Raw genomic sequence first — 13,740 nt, 5'->3', positions numbered from 1 at the left:
ATTAGGTTATTTTCATTTTATCTCCTCTGTTGCCATATAAGCTGTTCTAGAGCTCCCTCCTCTGCGGAGCTCTGCCCACAGCCTCCAGCCACCTCAGCTGACCTGCCCTCCTGACTGCCTCCTTAACCCTTTGAGGACTTCACGTTCTACTTGAAACTTAGGCAGAAAGCCAGGGTGAGAGTAGGCCTCACCTTGTTCGTTTTCTTTCTCCCAGGAATGACAGTTCTGCATTTATCGTTTTCATTGTCTGAAAAGAGTTGTTCATATATTTTGTCCAGTTTTCTGTTTACAGTAGGAGGATAAATCCAGTCCCTGTTAATCCTTCATGACTGGAAGTGGAAGTCTGGATTTATGTTTATTATCACCAGATGTTCTCTCTCATGTGCTGATGTAAATAGATTGTCCGTGCAGTGAGTGTGGTGCCATTAGAGGACCAAGTTTGGGGTCAGTCCAGTAGCCTCTGGGCACCTTACTATTGGCCCAGAGTTGAGAGTCAGTTCTAGGAGTGATGGTACCAGTGCTGGGCTCCCTCTCAGATGACCTGGTTTCAGATTTGAGCTCTGCTACATGAATTGTGAGAGCATGGGGAAATCACTTCCCCACCTAATTTCGTTATAAATTGGGGAGTCAGGGTGGGCAGGGAAGACTCTTTTGAGTTAGAAGACCCAGTTCATCACATGGCTCTTCCATGAATCTTAGAATTAGTCTTAGTATTAATCATCATCTACCATGGTAGTGATGCTGAGGGAAGGAGAGGACTGAAGTGTGTGGCACATGCACTGAAGTAGCACTGAAAGGTGTTAACTGAGTCCAAGGGAGAGACAATAACGTGTTTCATTGATTAAGGTCAGAATCTTTAGCAGGATTTCTTTCTCCTTACTAGTTATTTACCATTTGATTCTCTTCACTTCCCTTTTGATTGCTTCTTGCGAAGGAGATAATAAGCTACTCACCAGGAAAGACAGGCCTTAACTCTAAGACCCCATTAAATGTGTGTTTGTGCAGTTTACTAGCAATTGATGCCCATGTGAATCTGCATATCATGCCATTCTCAGTTCCCCATTTAAGGTCCTGGCGCCCTCTGGAACTTGTTCCTCCCCAAAGAAGATACACGGGAGGAAGTGGAGTGGAGTAGAAAGTTCAGGGGCTCAGTTATACCACTTTCTTTGGGTGACATCAGAACACTGTTTAATTTCAGGGAAACTACTATCCTCTGCCAAGGGATGTTGTATGTAAGGAGCCCAGCAAAGACCTTCTGTGTCTAGTCCTTGATTGTTCTCTAACATGGTGTAGTTAGTCATTCTTTAGTTATGCTTGGAGTGACCTGTATGTCAGGCCACAGGATTATCTTTTTCACTGGGACTCAGATCTGCCCACCAGAACTTTGCATGCATTTTAAAAGAAAGTGCCGGGAAAGGGGCATCCTCCTTCATCATGTGATAACAAGAACAAAATGCAGGACTTGTTGGATGAAGCAGAGTAAATACAATTTGAAGGAAGTAAAGCAGAGTGTATTATTACTATTAATAATGAGAGCTACCTTCTATTGAGTGTTTACTGTATTCCAGGCACTCTGCTGAATGCTTTTCATACCCTATCCTTCAGGTGAAGAGACTGAAGCTTAAAGAGGTTCTCAATGATTTGTCCAAGTGGGAGACAGTCAGTGCACAGTGGGAGTTGATCCCACACTGTCTGATGCCAAAGGCTGAGCTCCTAGCCACTGCCCTGTGCCACCTCTGTGCAAGAGGCTGGGTCAGGCACTTCTGCATGAGTCTACTCTCATTGTGACCTTGGGCATACCATTTTCCTTCTCTGGATCACAGTTTCACCATCATCTTAAAATGGGACTGTGCTAGGATAAACCCTTTCCGGTTCTCAATTCTTGTTCTATGACAGCCTATCTTAAATGTTTCAGGCTGAGGAAAAGGCAGATGCACTGAATAAGGAGCTGCTGATGACCAAACAGAAACTGATTGATGCAGAAGAAGAGAAAAGACGGTTGGAAGAAGAGTCTGCTCAGGTGACTGGAACTTTGCTCCTCTCCCACATTCCTCTGTCTTACGAATGTCTGAGAAGTGGGAGTTCAGTTGGTGGCTTCCTGTTGGCACCAGAGAACCTGGAGACAGCTGGCTTCAGTTTTTCGTCCCAAGGCCTTTTTTATTTGCTGTGTAAAGCACAATGGTTCTTAATAATTAAAGCCTATGAGGAGACAGTGGGTCTAAGCCCATCCTTCATTGGTGCAGGAGAAATTCCTATATATCAGCTTCTACGTGTAACAAAGAAGAGGGTTAGCATTTCTGAAGAAGGAAAGCACACATCATGTAACATCTGGCTCTTCCATTGCTTATCCTCTGAAGTATCCCTCATAGAGCAAACTCTGGAAGTCTTGTTCTGAGCCAGTGTTCCACACTCACTGGGGGCAGAGACCTATAGTCATAGGCAGAGTTTTGGGTGTTGTGCCCTCTGGAGCAAGCCCCTCTCTCACCGTGGTCCTCCCAGCCTCAGGAGGAGGAGCATTTTCTACCGTAAACCGTGAGGTGCTGAAAAACCTGCAGTCCTCTCCTGAGCTCTTTGGTCTGTGTTTGCTTTGTGCTACCTCCTCAGCTAAGGGTCTCAGGTTGGGTTGCACTGGCAGGGAGTAACTTCACCCAAAGCTCCAATTCTAAATGGCATCTGACATTTTTAGAAGTTTTGACTGTTCTGTCCCTCTCTTGGCATCAAGAGCAGGGACTAATGCTGCCGAGAGTGAAGGAAGAAGGTAAGGGAATTAGAGCACTTCCAGAGTTAGCTCAGGCACTTTTTGGAAAGCCCAGCAATAAGGAGTTAATGACAGAGCTTCCTTTATTTTTCCCTCAAACCATTCGCTTTTGCTTTTTTATATGTGCAGCTAAAAGAAATGTGCCGTCGGGAACTAGATAAGGCAGAATCTGAAATAAAAAAGAACAGTTCTATCATCGGTGACTACAAGCAGGTAGGTTCCTGTACCCTGGGACTGGGCTGTGTACTCTGGAAGCCGTGCTTCCCTGGATGCAGTGTATACCCTCCAAACCCAAATGTTTAAGCACACTGGTTTCAAATCCTGGCTTTGCCCCTTGCATTGACAATGGACTTCACTTATTCTCAATTGCAAAAATAAAAAAGACCATGTTTGTAGAGTTACTGGCCTAGTGCCCAGCATATGGTAGGTATTTAGTAAATGAAAGCTACACTTGGGAAGCATTTCAGATTGAGAATTATAGACTTATGTTTACATATTGTTATAAATCCGTTATCTTCCTGGCTGGTTGAGTTTTAAGAACATAACTGAATTGGTCTTGTTCCTTCTACGCTGGAATCTCATGCCGGCTCGTGAGTTGGCAGGTGTTAAGAAACCACTGGCCGTTGTGTGTGGTGCCAGCAGGACTTGCTCCTAGGCTGATGGATGCAGAGGGGGTTCAGCAGGAAGAGCCTCTGCTCATCCATCTACGTCCCACCCCCTCCAGGGCAGTAGCAGCATATTTGGTACTGTGTTAATTCCACTTAGCGTATTCCCGCTTCCAACTGTAGAATTTATCCCGAGCCCAAATTATGCAGATGATTACATTGCTCAAGAGATTGTCATTTTATGTTTGTTTCTTTAGATTTGTTCTCAGCTGAGTGAAAGACTAGAGAAGCAGCAGACAGCTAATAAAGTGGAAATTGAGAAAATTCGGGTAAGTCTTTCTTTACTAAAGAGATTTCGTACCAGCTAGTTCATTTTATGGCTGTATTCAGCACAACAGATTTTGATAGTGGGCAGTTGATTTCAAAAGAGAGAGAAGCCAAGGAGTACCTAATAAGGCACCTGTCACAGGGCCTGGCTCAGTAACTAACAGCTGATATGCCTATTTTCTCTGGAAGGGAACACAGATGAGACAAAAAGAGCTCTGGCTTTGGATCTCAAAGTCCGAGGGCCCAAGATCTCTGAATGTCATTGGCAAGGCAGTTAGCTGGTGGCTGCAGTGCAGAGCTGAGGTAAAGGAGTCCTGCAAGTAACAAGGCTTTGCTTCAGGTGGGAGTGCAGAGGTCAGGCTCACATGCCTTGACCTGTCACTCTTCAGTGCTATTCTATAGAACAGAGATACTCCCCAGGTGAGCTCATTCCATCTGATATAATGGATCCAAATACAGTGAGGACTTCAAGTTTTTGTTTTATTGCCAAGTTGGGGGACTTTTGTAACTTGGTGCTTTCTTTTTTTAAACCATACCTGTATTAGAGTACTTGTCAAATTTTACTAAGATGAGTAATTTACTGAAAGATACTTTACTAACATATTTATAAGTCAGTGGACAGGAACATTGTAAAGTTCTGTGCTCATGGCCATGTTTACACAGAGCACATTATACCTAGCGGAAGATGACACAAACCTGCATCATAATTAGTGTTTAAATATAATTTATTTTATGACTCTAAAACTTTAATAATGGTCTTGCAGAAAATTTAGAAAATAAGAGTAAATATGGGGGAAAATCTATATAATCCCATTACCCACAGGTAACATCTTCATTATTAACATGTTGGTGTATATCCTTCTGGTCTTCTTTATTTGTAACATAAAATTTCATTCAAAGATAAGCCCTTTTTCACATTAACATCACTAAATGTGGACTTTTATTACTGATGGCATTTTGCAATTTAATTGGCAGAATATTTTCTTAGAGTAGTATAAAATTATGTTTCTTACAAACAGTGACATCTTATTTTGATGAAATATGGTAACTATTTTATTTGTGACTGTATTAGTCCATCTTGTGTTGCTATAGCAGAACACCTGAGACTGGGTAACTTATAAAGAAGAGAGGTTTATGTGGCTTACGATTCTGGGACAGCTGCATCTGGCGCGGGCCTCAGGCTGCTTCTACACATGGCAGGAAGAGGCAGGTAGCTGGTGGGTACAAGCAGATCACATGGCGAGAGGAAGAGAGAGAGAGAGAAAGAGAGAGAGAGAGAGGACGTGCCAGGGTCTTTTAAACAACTAGCTCTTCTTGCAGGAACTATAGAGCAAGAACTCATTCACTACCCCCACCCCCCAGGGAGAGCATTAATCCATTCATGAGGGATCTGCCCCCATGACTCAATCAGTTTCCAACACTGCCACATTGGGGATCAAATTTCCACATGAGTTGTGGGAGGACAATATATCCAAACTCCATCAGTGACCATATTTTGCATACATTTTTGTTTTGTATTTTAGCCAGCATTTAACCATTTTCCTATGATGTGAAAAATTCCTCAAAACCCTTTTAGAAGCAGTATATTTCCTTGTATAAACATAGCACAGTATATATATATATATATATATATATTTTTTTTTTTTTTTTTAGCACAGTATATTTAATTGCTACCAGTAGTTGGATAGTTTATACCCCCACCCCTGCCTTTTTTTTTTTTTTTTTTCTCGTCTCCAATTCTGTGCTGAAAATCCATGTACATACAGAGGGCGCTTCAAAAGTGGTCATAGAAAGACTCATATCTTCCTTTCATTCTATTTTTCCACAAACTTTTTGAAGTACCCTCGTAGATCCTTATCTAGTCATGACTTCATTTTCTTAGCCTGGATTTATAGAACTTTTGGTATGTAATACCAGGTGGCTTTTCTAATAGGTTATCTGCCAGTTCACAAAGAGAGCACAGGTTTTCAGACGCCACGGTGCTCAGCTAAGAAGCCATATGCTGGCGCCCGGAGCAGATGCTCCCACCATCCTAAAGGGCCAGTTTCTCTTCTTTGCCTCTTCACATCTGATATTCAATTTCAGCAAAAGGTGGATGACTGTGAGCGCTGCCGGGAATTTTTCAACAAAGAAGGGCGTGTAAAGGGCATCAGCTCAACTAAGGAGGTTTTAGATGAGGAAACAGATGAAGAGAAAGAGAGGCTCAAGAACCAGCTGAGAGAGATGGAACTAGAACTGGCACAAACCAAGCTCCAGTTGGTGGAAGCCGAGTGTAAGATACAGGTAACAGCAGTGGGACTTGGGCACATGCTCGTAGGCCTGGTTTCCTGATATAGACTAGAAACCCCAGAAATGATCTTCATGGTTTAGGGTGGATTTTTTGTTTTTTTATTTTTGTTGTTGTTGTTGTTTTCTGGTTCCTTTTAAGCTTTTGCCATTAATCTTCATGGAAAGAAGCCCAGTACTTGTTATGTACCACTGGATGTTTAATCAGGATTTGGACTTTGTCATGTTAAGAACTACCCACAAAGCCTAGAATCTTCTCGGTGAAACAGAGAACACATACTTTAAAATCACAGCTCCACCATTGAACTCTTTGACCTTGGGTTATTAGTTAGTAACCTCTCTATACCTCAGGTTCCTCATCTACAAATGGAAGAGTCAAGTCCCTATACGATAGGTTGTTTTGAGGATGAAAGATAATGTATGGCAAAGGTTCAGCACAGTGAAAACAGGCTTCATAATGTAAGCTTTTATTGTCCCAACTCCTATCACTTAACTAGCTCTGTGCCCTTGGACACATTACCTAACTTATCTCAGCCTCCATTCCTGATGAAGACATTAGGGCTTATTTTGGTTAACTTTATGCTGCGTTGCAAGTCTCACCAGCGCCAATCCTGAGCACAAGGTAGGCACTAAGCACTGTTTGTGGAAGGAACCAAGTTCAAGACTAAACCTTAGGGCTGGGTCTGCCTCATCACACACATTCTCAGGGTACCTGCTCTTTGCCAGGCCGTTTTAGGTGCTGGGACTGCAAGGCTAAGGTCTGGCTTGTGTGACTGCCCAGGACTATCAGGAAAGGCATCACCAAGGCAGCAGAAGCTGAGCTGTGATCAAAGAATGAACAGGATTTGCTGTTGCAGAAGAGAAAGTACAACGAGCATTCCAGTCAGCAGGAGTGGCTTGTCAGCCTCACACAGGGAGGAGAGGGCCTGCCCAGTAAGGAGGGGGTCTCAGGAAGCACCTTCCATGCAGTAGGGGATGGAGGTGGGTTCTGAGGCTGGAAGGGAGAATACTGGCCCAGACTGTGAAGCATCTCAAATGCGATGCTAGGGAGTTTAGACCAAAAAGGTTTTTTGCTGGAAATTAATGGTGCAATCAGAGCTAGACCATTAGCTGTCTTCCTGGTGCACACTGGGTGGACAGGAGAGGAAGACATCAAATTAGGAGGCTATTTTAATAAATAGACTACGTAGGAAATGAGGTCTTAACTAGGAAAACTCCCAAATCTTTAGGCATTCCAGACCTTTCTCTGCCAGTTTGAGATCTCTGCAGAGTAAAAAGACTAAATGCTTATGTTGGCTCAGCTCTTGGGAGGTAGCGCCATTGACAGTGAGCCCAGCATCCTTATGTGCATTGTTCCTCTTGCAGGACTTGGAGCACCATTTAGGCCTCGCCCTCAATGAGGTACAGGCAGCCAAGAAGACGTGGTTTAACCGAACACTGAGCTCCATAAAGACGGCAACCGGGGTTCAAGGGAAAGAGACTTGCTGAGAGCTGCTTCCAGACACCTTCAGAAAACACGACACCTTTTGTTGCCTTCTTTGGCCAGATGTGTGATTCCGTGACATGTCCCAGGACCAGAATGTACCTAAGTCAGATTTGTAGACGCATGTTGGTAGGTCATTGGACCAGAGCGCATGAAGTGGGCAGCCCCTGGGGTGAAGCTTTCCGAACCACTGATACTAGCTGGCCTGCCAGTTCAGCTGATGCTCTGGGCACACTCCAGAAACCACTCCTCAGCGTGACCTCCCAGGCCTCTTCCCTGTGCAGGGCAGCACCTCACCCAGCCTAATGGCTGAGTTTACATTATCAGAGTTTGGGGATCCTTCAGTCTGTTGATTTTTTTCTAAACCTTTAATTTTTTAAAAAATACATATTATATATATTGGGAGGCAGTGTCAGGGGATCAGAAACTCAAATAATTCTAATCTGCTTCAGTGCCAGCAGAAAGAAGTCCCCCAGGTAGACATGGAGAAGCACTTTGTTTTAAATAGGAGGGTTTCATAGTTGTGATTGAAGCCACCTAGTTTTGTTAAAACTATATAATGCACAGGCTTTTGGTTTGGCATTATTCACGTTTCTGATCAAGTCTATGCAACTCTCATAGTTCCTGTTATTTTTTAGCATTAGCTGCCAAACTGACTTCACAAGGCTGGGGTGGGCGACTTGACTGTGAGACTGGATTAATCATAATATGGACAAATCTTATTTTGTTTAATGTGTCATGTGGTGTGTATATATATATATAAATATCTTTCCCAGTATACCCAATGGACAGTGTTTAAATCCCAGACTAGGACTGCTGACCTGCACAAATTATGTGGTTACTTGGGCACTTCATTTCACTCAAGGTTTGTTGGGCTCTGCTGTCCCCCTCGCCGTTACGTTACGGGAGCTGTGACAAGCTCCCTCACTTTAAGGTTCTTAGTGTTTTTGCACAACAGGTTGTACAAGTGAGAAAGACTGAGCAGTGTGTCTTTGTATGTGTGAGTCTGTGCAGGATGCACATGCCACGAGGTCTCTGTCCTCCTGGCCTGGTCCACAGTGTGGCTGGGTGCGGACCTCACTGTTCAGATGGGCTGCAAGTTCTCACTTCAAAGCTATGGATGGAGGTTTTAGCACCTTTAAAAAAAAAAAAAAAAAAAAAGACTTTGACTTTTAATTTATATAGTGTATGCTGACGGCTGTATTGCAGAACGGCTTTGTCCTCTTCTCTGCATTCAGCGTGGAGGTGGCTGGTTATAACAGGCACTGGTTTGTATATAGAGACACTTAGGTTGTTTCGTAGCTCTTTTTTCTTGGCTGTACTAATGCTTGCTGGGGTCATCTGTGACAGGGAGGAAGCAGTGGCCACCCCTCCCCCCACACTATCCCTTCTGCTGCTTTGTGTCTTTCTTGTTCAGTTACCAAAACAGCTGTAAGCCCATCTAATACTAGGTGCGTGGACATTGTGCTAGGGTAGATTCAGTGTGTCAACTTTATGAATTGAAATATAAACCAGTAAAATTGTATTACTATTTCTTTTGTTGGTTTTATTTTAACAGGATATTCATTAAATATTTTGGTACAAATAGCATTGCTTTGTAGAAACTAGTTTTATCATTATGTGCTCCAGTCCCCCAACCCCCCAACGCACACGCACAGTCAGGGAAGACCACACTGTGTGCTGTCAAACAGGGATGTGTCAGCGACAGCAGTGTCTCCCACTGGCCCATTCAGACACTTATGGAGCAGCTGAGGCATTTCAGGCCAGGAGGGGTGGGAGACATAGGCTTTATCCTCTGGGAGACTGACACCTCTGTATCCATCATGAGCATTGCCCCGAGAGAGAGAGAGAGAGAGAGTTTTTACGGATGTCTTACAGTAGGTAGGGGAGAGGGAATTCCAGGGCCAAAATATGAATGTGCGGTGGAAATAGCTGAACAGCAGAACGGCAAAGTACCTGGGGACTAACTAACTTTCTAAAAGTTTTGAGGCCCCCACCCCAGGCCCTCTGCTGTCCCTCATTACCATCTCACCCTCTTCTCTGCAGCAGGAAGAGTGATGCTTCCGTAACCCCATGGTTTCCCCTCCCCATATGACCTGTCCTCCAGGAACCTGCCTATGCCAAGTCTTTGGGTGGAAGCAAGTAGAGATGGAGACTGTGGCTTCATGCCTGCAAGAAGAAGGGAAGATAGTGGGCCCCGCCCTGTTTTTTCTCCACTACTCCGAGGCTGGAAAAGGGCCGAACCTGTGGCAGGTGCTCTTGCACAGCCCAGGGCATTGGCCCCAGAGCACAACAGGGATCCATCTGATGCTCACAGACTCCAGGCTGGAGGGCGTATTTCTGGGATCCACATTCCTGGTCAGCCTCTTCCATGCTTTTCCAGTCCTAAGGGTCTCACGTTCAGGAGCGTAGGGACTCAGCAGAAGTCCTCATCCCTGCAGCCGTGCTCTGGCCCAGAGAGAGGAATCCATACACCAGTCAGCCTTGGCACACAGGCCTAAAATTACTCCAGTAAGGGTCCTGCCTTCGGGGAGTTCCCCTGGTTATGTTGAGGCTGACACTAACAAACAACAATTGCAAGACTGTGTGGTTAAGTGCTGTACAGGTGTATGTGACCCTGTGGGGACACGGAAGGCATGTGTAATCGTAAGGGAGACAAAGTGGTAATGACAGCTATTTGCACTGAGGACTAGGGTTTGCTGGGGAGAGAAGCCTGAGGACGGCATTTGGTGGGAGAAAAGGTAGTTATTTAGCACTGTGGTCTGCTAGAAGCAGAGAGTGATGAGCGCTGAAACTGGATAAGCAGGTTGGGCCGTGCCAGGGGGGCTGGAGGTGCTGGGGAACCCCTGGAAAGTTTTATGCCAACTTACATGTTGGGAAGTTCCCTGCTGCTCCTTTAGGAAGAAAATTTGGAAGAGAAATTAGGGTCTAAGCAGAGGTGACAGAAAAGGGGATGGAGTGAGAATGGAGGCAGTGAAAAACTTAGAGAAGACACACCAGGAAGATAAATTTAGCTTTCAGTATATGAATCTGATGTGCGGGTTGGAGATGATGTCCAGAATCTACAGTGGCTCAGGAGTTTGGCATCTCTAGCACAGGGTTTCTGAACCTCAACATTGTTGACAGTTCGGCTGATTCTGTGCTGTGGGGCGCTGTCCTGTACCTGCACAGTACAACTGTTGAGCAGCAGCCCTGGTCTCTACCAGTACTTGCCAGTAGCACATACTTCACCCAACTGTCACAACCAGAAATGTCTCCAGGTGTTGCCGAATGTTCCCGGGTTGGGGGCAGAATCACCCCTGGTTGAGAACCGTTGCTCTAACATGTACGTTGAGGCTAAGGGAATGGATGAGACTGTCCAGAGAATGTACAGATTAAGCAACGGCTAGAAAGAGACCTAGGACTCACCATTCAGTGTGGGGAGGACAGGAGAGTGAGGCGAGGCTGTGGACGACCAAAGAAGGGAATGAGCGTGTGCAACCTGGGGGCGCGGGCAGGACCAGGAGAGGCTGGTCGGATGGGCAGTTGGGAGGTTGCTGGTGGTGGGCAAAGGGGTTGGGGAGGAAGCAGAGAGGAGCAAGTGCAGATTTTAAGAAGCCTGGCTGTGAAGGGAAATGGGGAGATGAGGTGAGTGGAGGGAGGGAGCTGTGGTTTGTGCTCGGAACTGAGATTCTGCCTCTGACCTGGGGCACATTTCTTCCTCGGCTGCTCTCAGGGATGCTCATGAGGTCAGTGAGAGGGACTGAGTGGACTGTCTAGCAGGCCTGCTGCAACCTGAGCTGGTCTCTAGGGCCTTGTTAGTAATTCTTAGGAGAAAGGAACAGGCTCAGAACTAAGCGCGAGAGGTATTGTCCCCAAAGTCTCCCTATCTCTTCTGAATTCCAACTCCCAGTGGCAGGGGCTGAGCAATGAGAGGAGTGAAGGAAAGGAGGATCCATAGGAGCTAAAAATAAGCCCAGAACACTACTCCAAGTTCTGAACTGACCCAACAGTTGTGAAAACTGGAGCCTATGCAGAGGAGAGTGCGGCAGGTGATGCAGACCCCTTGTGGCCTGGGAGAGTCCAAGCCACAATCCATTAGGATTTAGAACCTCTTCTAAGATTGAGTTGGGGCACGGTGAGAGAACAGGGGAGATGGAGAAGACACGTGAGGACTGGAACCACACAGAATGACTGAAGTGCTCACTCCCAGAACAACAGACCCAAGCACCAAGTTCCCTGCCCTCCCCCCATTTTGTAGTGAAGAAATTAGGGCTCCTAGACAGGTTCGTGGCCCAGGCCACACAGCTAGGATGTGAACCCATACCTCTGACTCCCAGTAACCATCAGGGCAGCTGCTTTAAGATGACCGTGTGGGCAGCAAGTGGGTATAACCTGTTGCAGCACTTGCTCAAGGCCAAGCCGTGACCTCGGATGTCCATGTCACTTCACCTTTGCAAGTTCTTTTCCTTCTCTCTCATCTGTTCAGTAGGTTCAGTGCCTCTCACAGGGGTTGCTGAGCTACTGTGGGGCTCTTGACTCTTCTCGTGTATTCTCCCTCCAGTCGTGAGAACATGGCTGGGAGTGAAGTGATGCTATTCACAGATTTGGAAGTGAAGGTGGAAGACTGCTTAGGACTGCGTGATCTGGGCATTCAATCTTTCCTACCATGTACCGCCACCTCCACCTTCTCTTCCAGGGTCAAGAGCAAGAAAAGTGCTCCTTCCTTCCTCTCCCCTAGCTCCACCTCAGCAACTTGTTTCCTGCGGGCTGAGCCTGGTTTCCCAGAAAGGCAACCCTGGGAACGAGGCTGGGGCAGCAGCGGGCTAACCCAACCAACTCTTCTTTCAGTCAATTCCAGCAGGGTTGTAAATCCAAATCAGTGGTGTGCAGGGAGGAGGTGGGGCCCCAAGTTATAAAGCAAGGCAAAAACGCCTAGAGCTGTTCTGCACTTACCTGGGGGCAGCGGCAGCAGCCCCTGGCCTGGCTCCCTCCCAGACCACCTCCCCGGCCAGCTGCACCTTCTTTGCCCTCGTTCCTCCAGTGAATTGAGCCTCACTGTGGCCTTGGCCTCTCTGAGTTACGAGGGCAGCTGAGCTGCAGAAGCCCCACAGTGGGGCAGGCAGCAGGAGCAGTAGGAAGAGCTTAAGCTTTGGATTCAAATTGCTGCAGCCATCTAGAAGCTCTATACCGTTGGGTAGGTCCCTTCATCTCTGAGCCTTAGTTTCCTGATCTGTATTGTCTGGGTATTGCCAACTCCTGGGAACAGTGTGAGAATTACGAGTGAGGCATGTGAAAAGCACCTGGTAAATTCTGACGTTTAGGATGCAGCAATCAACTCAACATTTAACACCTACCACTCACTGTGCCATGCTGCCAAGATAAAGTTTCACGTTGAATAAACTTTTTGTACCATTTATAGAGAGGCAGAGTTTTAAAGATCTCAGGAGCATAAATTAGGCCCTGGCCTGACCGCCTAGGCCACGGCCCATTATCAGCAGCCACTCTGCCCCTCGGCCCCTCATCCCTTTGCATGACGGAAGAGCCTGGAACATGTACTGAACTAGAGTCTTCAGGGCCAGGAAAGGTGGGCCTGCATTTGAACCTTTCATCAAAGCCAGATCCTTCATTTTACCAGAATGGGTCCTGCACAGAACAGTTCAGTCCATTTCTATTTAAGACAGAAGCATTTATTTTTATTCATCCAAATGGGGAAAATGCAACATGTCAGGGCATTACAGACAAACTACAGCAGCCAGACAAGAGGGTCAGTCTATGGCAGAGTCCAACATACTCAGCGTGAAGGAGCCACAGTGTGGGCGCTGCCTGCAGGAGTTGGGGCAGCAGGGTCCCTTTGGATGAAGGCCAGGCATCTCTGGGCGAGGCACTGATGACAGTCCACACATGCACGCTGCTGCTTCAACCACACCAAAGGTTTAAAGTTCAGAGTCCTACATGTAATCATGCCCTTCCCAGAGAGGAAGAACAATTCATGGTGGTGCAGTTTCCAATGTTTTTTAACATAATACACAACATAAAGTTATTGCCAAGGACTTTGCACTGCAAATTATACTATTTACATTTGTGTTCAGAAAAACATAGTAAATAGATACAGATATTTTAAATAGATTACTAAAAACTAACTTGGCCATCACCAGACCAAAGTGACCTACAGCCAGGAGTCCAATGTCATGTGCGTAACTGTACAGCAGGGAAAAGTTTTCCACCCATGACTATGCTCGGCCTTCTCCGTGCCTCCTACGTCCCCCACCCTGGGGCTGAGCAGAGCACCTGACTCCTCA

The 13,740-nt window shown here is 46.1% G+C and overlaps 1 protein-coding gene across 5 annotated transcripts in view; it reads left to right on the top strand.

The window, feature by feature from the left end:
- RABGAP1 (RAB GTPase activating protein 1) overlaps positions 1 to 9,049 on the top strand; it is a 141,754-nt gene extending 132,705 nt beyond the window's left edge. For all 5 annotated transcript variants that reach the window (XM_063081806.1, XM_063081807.1, XM_063081808.1 and 2 more), the window contains 5 exons: positions 1,916 to 2,020; positions 2,888 to 2,971; positions 3,621 to 3,692; positions 5,776 to 5,973; positions 7,342 to 9,049. In XM_063081806.1, coding sequence (XP_062937876.1) covers positions 1,916 to 2,020; positions 2,888 to 2,971; positions 3,621 to 3,692; positions 5,776 to 5,973; positions 7,342 to 7,464 — 582 coding nt within the window. In that variant the 3' untranslated portion in view covers positions 7,465 to 9,049. The remainder of the gene's footprint in view (positions 1 to 1,915; positions 2,021 to 2,887; positions 2,972 to 3,620; positions 3,693 to 5,775; positions 5,974 to 7,341) is intronic.
- The last annotated feature ends 4,691 nt before the right edge of the window (positions 9,050 to 13,740 follow it).

This window comes from Cynocephalus volans, chromosome 17 (assembly GCF_027409185.1).
Source record: "Cynocephalus volans isolate mCynVol1 chromosome 17, mCynVol1.pri, whole genome shotgun sequence".
In the NCBI taxonomy this organism is placed as follows: domain Eukaryota; kingdom Metazoa; phylum Chordata; class Mammalia; order Dermoptera; family Cynocephalidae; genus Cynocephalus; species Cynocephalus volans.
This window is presented reverse-complemented; position numbering and strand designations above follow the sequence as displayed.